The 5,339-nt window shown below is 42.3% G+C and overlaps 1 protein-coding gene across 1 annotated transcript; it reads left to right on the plus strand.

The window, feature by feature from the left end:
• Positions 1-900: 900 nt before the first annotated feature.
• On the plus strand, positions 901-4,679 carry LOC306928830 (interferon-induced protein 44-like; the record flags this gene model as incomplete). The annotated part of the gene is made up of 7 exons (XM_079509102.1): positions 901-1,375; positions 1,478-1,538; positions 2,510-2,705; positions 3,115-3,267; positions 3,455-3,626; positions 4,276-4,376; positions 4,521-4,679. 7 exons carry the CDS (start codon positions 901-903, stop codon positions 4,677-4,679), a joined length of 1,317 nt encoding a protein of 438 aa, XP_079365228.1.
• Positions 4,680-5,339: the final 660 nt, after the last annotated feature.

Consider the following 5,339-nt stretch of genomic DNA (forward strand, 5'->3'; position numbering starts at 1 on the left):
AGTGAAAAGGTATGCCATCATGTCATGTAGGACTGTGTGTGGACAAAAAAGGTTTTATTTCAAATAATTAGTCACACATGACTATGCGTGAGAGAGAGAGAGAGAGAGAGAGAGGTCGTCCTCTCTCTCTCTCGCTAACGTGCGCGCACATTGTTCCCCCCAGAAATATCGCACAGGGCCTCGCATTTCTCCCAGACGCCTCTGGCCAGGGGCACATTTAATTGCATGGCAGTCAGATTGAATTAGTGTCAGTACAAACATCTGGATGTTTTAATTGATGGTTTATAGCAGGGGCGCCCACACTTTTTTTTACTTTAGAGCTACCTTCAAAATGCCCAGCTAAACGAGATCTACCCACTAAACAAATTGTTATCCCATTGCTGAAAATAGTTTAAAAAATTACGTTTGGAATAGTGGCGCTGATGTTACATAGCCTATAATAGAAGGGTGAAAATGGAATTGGTTGTTTTTTTAGTATATAACTTTGTAATGCTTAATTCAAGTGACTATATTTAAATTATATATTTTTATATAGCTCTGGTCCAAAGCCTAATGCACTTTACTGCCGTTGCATTAAGGCTATATGGGACTGTTCTCTCTCCTGCCTCGCATGAAACGCAGACCTGCCCCTCCTCTGTAGTGAAAATGTAAAGAATGTTTTACCTATACTCACCAATACAAAGACGGTTTGTGCAAAACAAATCCCTTTCTGGCCAAAAAGTGCATTTTATACGTGCGGTGGGGGGCTCAGAGTGCGTCCACTAAGTAAAGTAGGCTTTCTAATTACACAAACAGCCTTTGTATTGGTATTGTTCAAAAATAAGTGTTATTTAGGTACTGCAATGGCTATCGTTTTATGTTCAATCAGAGAATCCAGACCTACTGGACCATTCTTCCACCATGAATACCAGGATGACCCAGGCCCAGCAGAGGGCGCTGCGCTCCCAACTAGGAAACGTGACCCTGAAGCTCCTCTACAAGGCTTCAGTCCATGGTTACGCTGCAGCAGCGTTCCACCAGAGATGTGACAACCAGGGGCCCACTCTGTCCGTGGGCTACAATGACTCTAGCTTCGTCTTTGGGGGATACACCAGTATATCTTTTAATCAAAGTGGTGCTTGGGGGAACGATGCTGAGGCTTTTCTTTTCACCTTTAACAGGGGAAAGGTTCTCAAATATCAGGTCACCAATCCCGCTTATGCAGTGTTAATGCACGGCAGCCATGGTCCTTATTTTGGAGACAATTTAGGTTTTTGTGTTAATGGCCAAGCTGTAGTGTACAACAGTCCTAGTCAAGATTATTACAATTTCAATGCTGCAGAAATGCATGGCAACGACCTGCGGCTGGTTGAATGTGAAGTTTATAAAATAGGAGGTGAGTTCAATGAATACAAAGACAAACATAGCCTACAAGATGTTTCAGTTGTTTGTATTGTCTTTAATGTTGCTCTGAGTCTGACCGTGGAGATGTTTCTAGATATTTTAGCAGAAAGTAAACTCCTTGAGAAGCCATGGAGGAACATGGACTGGACTCCTGAGTAAGTATGGATCTGGATTAATTTATTTACAGGTATACCATATACCACACAACACAATACTGAACTATTGTAGCTGTCAGGTGGAAAACTTCAATGCCCAAAAGCGTTACTCGTCTAGAAATGTAAAAACAAACAAACAAACAAAAATACCTGTGTTCCACTGGATCCAATGTTGTTATTATTTATTTTCATTGGTTCGATATTTATCACAGTTTTTTAGGAGGTCCTTAACCCATTTCGACCTGAGGACGATTCTACAAATGTATTCTAAATCCTGACAGTCTGAAAAACCTCATGTTTCTATGTCAGTGGTGCTCAAACTATTTCATGTCAAGGACCCCCAGAAATATCTGCATTTGGCCGCCGACCTCCATCTGAAAATATGTAGTTCCAGGGACCCCCCCCCCCCCCCCAGCATCAAAGATTTGAGTTAGAAACGTTCGCTCTGAAAGAATATATATTCAAAGCTTTGCACTACATTTTAACGAATTTTCAAAAATAGCAGACCTACAAGCTCATAGATCTGCTATTTTTCAATAGCTAAAGTATAACACAATGCTTAGAACACCAAAAGGGGTTCCCGCCCAAAATGGGTTAATCACTTCCACAACATAAATGTTTCTATTGTGTTTGTTTATGGTTAAATTTGTGTAAACCGAAAGAATGATGAAAGATCTATTGAAACCAGACATTTACAGAATTTCGTACCTACTGTAGTTCTCAAAGTAGAACAACAAAATGTTAACAGTCGTAAGGCGTGTCGCTGAGCTGACGTTACTCTGTGAGTGTACTGGGCGGACATGAATAGTTGCGGTGGTGTGAGTGGGTGCGTGTGTGTGCGAGGGTGCGATAGCCGATCGCTACACGTTTAACCAGACTTTGTTTATACTACACATACTGTACTACTCATACATTATACTGTATCTGAAACATGCTGAAAAGTTGAATCTGTTGGACTCTGGTCTCCACAGGAATAGGAGAAAGGTGCTGTTCGATATAGAGACCTACAAGCCCACCATCAGTTCTCTGTCCCAGATCAGGGTTCTGCTCATTGGACCAGTGGGAGCAGGGAAGTCCAGCCTTTTCAACTCCATCAAGTCCGTCTTCAAAGGACATGTCACCAACCAGGCCATGACTGGCAGCTCTGCCTCCAGCCTCACCACCCAGGTGACCCTCTGCCCACTGCTACGTAACTCTGACCCACAACCGTAACAAGTGTGAACGTTCTTGGTTGAAAAAGAGGGCACAGATGAATGCCAGGCAATACAACTTAACAGCCCCGCCAAACATATGAAATGGTAGTCCCACTGGGATTTCCCATCAGTGTGGGGAGGGAGGAAGTTTGTTGATGCAGTCAACGGTGAAGGTCACTGTTTTCCTTTGTGTTTTGGTTCCTCAGTGAATTCCTCTAAATGCCCTGTTTGATGTTGAGTTCCTTTAGTAGTGAGTAAAGTATGTGGAGGCTGGTTGGTCATCTGCCTGGCAGGGTCAATTGTGTTTTGCTTTTGAAGCTATGTGCTTTTTGTAACTTGGAGTGAAAAACAGCTGATAACTTTCACCATTGTGCATCCCACAGTTTCGCACCTACGACATTAAAGCTGGAAAGGAGGGCAAACCTCTGCCAATCATCGTGTGTGACACCATGGGATTGGAGGAGACCACGGGGGAGGGGCTTAGTGTGGACGACATAAGCAGCATTTTGATAGGCCACATGAAAGACAGATATCAGGTGAATCTTCTCACATTTCTAACTGAAAACCCTTTTATAGAGTTTTAGTAAAACACTAATTGTGGTTAAGCTTTGTTGAAGAGGATCATCTTATTTCAATCATCATTGACTTGTGTTGCATTAAATCAACATTATTCAGTCAGTCATAAGTAAAATTAATGTGTTTTCTTTCCCCTACTCTTCACAGTTCAACTCTGCAGTTCCGTTGCAACCAGAGGCCCAGGACTACAAGAAGAGTCCAGGTCTTCAGGACAGGATTCACTGCGTGGCCTACGTCATCGCCGCCAACAAGATCTCCATCATGCCCTCCAAGCTGGAGGACAAACTGACCGCCATTCGAAGCAAGATCAACCTAATCGGTCAGTTGCTCAAACGCAGCATCACTGTAAGGCCCAATTTATGCAGCGCCGGACGTCTCGAAAATAGCTAAAATCAAGCTTATTATGCGTTTCAACCGCAACACATTGTGAGCTTGTAGATCGGCTATTTTAGGCACCCCATATGTAGTATAATTCAGGCATATCAATGTCAAGATCTCTCCTAGTGAAGCTTGCTTCCAAAATTAATAGTAATGTTTAACTGTAAGGTGTTGTGGCTCGAAGAAAGTCTTAATGCCACGTGTTGTGTGCTTGTAGATCGACGATTTTCAGCAAGAAACCAGGCGTAAGTGGTGGAGGGAAGTCAGTCAAGGATCAACAGAACAACATTACATCATGTCAATTACATTTTATCACATACTGTTAGCGTAGTGTCATCACATGTGATGAAATATTTTCATGTGAGTTGTCGACGCGATATTTTATAGAAATAGCATTAATGTCCATTATTGGTACAATTTCTACCTTATTGACACAATATGTTTGTATGGTTTGGAGACGAGACATGAATAGCAATCGACTATCTAATAGTGGAACATTTAAGTCCTTGGTTTACAAAACAAATTGCACAGCCTGGGGTCCTTTATGTTTTACAGCTGTTGAACATGTTTGTTGTGGTGCTGTTCTCCAGGGATCCCTCAGTTGGTCCTGTTGACTAAAGTGGATGAAGCCTGTCCCGCTGTGGCAGAGGACCTGACCAATGTTTATCACAGCCTCTACATCAAGACCAAGGTGAGTTCTACCAAAGACAAACGATAGGAAACCAACACTACCTCACTGAGCTTGAGTGTGTCCCCCCCAAAATAATTTGGGGACGCTCGGTTTGGGAACCACTGAGCCAAGCTAACGTTCATCTGTTGTGCTGTGTTGCTGCAGCTCCAGGAGGCCAGCCAGCGTCTGGGCATTCCTCTGTCCTGTGTGGTTCCTGTGAAGAACTACACCCATCACATAGAGGTGGACCAGAGCTGTGACATCCTGCTCCTCAGCGCCGTCAACCAGATGCTGCGCTTCGCTGATGACTATACCAAAGCATAAAAATGTACCAAAGCTTTCTTGGCTACTGTTAAACAGGATCTTATGCTTGTTCTGAATGAGAAGTTTGTTCTGCATTGAGAATTAGAAAGCATGTATAAGACAAACCACACAACATTATTCCATGGTTGATCTGTGTTTGCAATACCGCCAGAACATATATTGAGGGCAGAGGAGATTGTATCGTCAGATTATACCACATCCACATCAAGCAGAAAGGACTTAATTCTCACATCCAGCCCAACCCTGGCCTCAATTCAGTGGTCTCCTTCGGGTAAGACACTGTAGCCTATAAAGACACTCACTTCCACAATAGCATTTAGGTTAGTTAGGTTCGTTTTAGGGATTTTAGCCTAATTTTTACAAAATCATATAGCGATTTATTTTTATTATTTACTATAGTCCTACTAGACCCCAAGAAATTACATCTTGCCACAGAAGATCATAGGATCTATTTTCTGGTTATAAAATGAATTGGTCCAAATCGATACTTATGCCACTATAATCTGTTGATTTAAGCCACCTTCCAGTCCATTCACAAAACCATGGTTTTACTTATTTAGGCATTCAAATCAGACCCACAATCTCAACCTTAATTAAAGACAATTTTACTTTGGTCTTAACTAACCTTAATGGTTGGCTTGGTTTAAAAGCGGGTCTTCA

The sequence above is a fragment of the Electrona antarctica genome (genome assembly GCF_951216825.1).
Source record: "Electrona antarctica genome assembly, chromosome: 8".
NCBI lineage: Eukaryota > Metazoa > Chordata > Actinopteri > Myctophiformes > Myctophidae > Electrona > Electrona antarctica.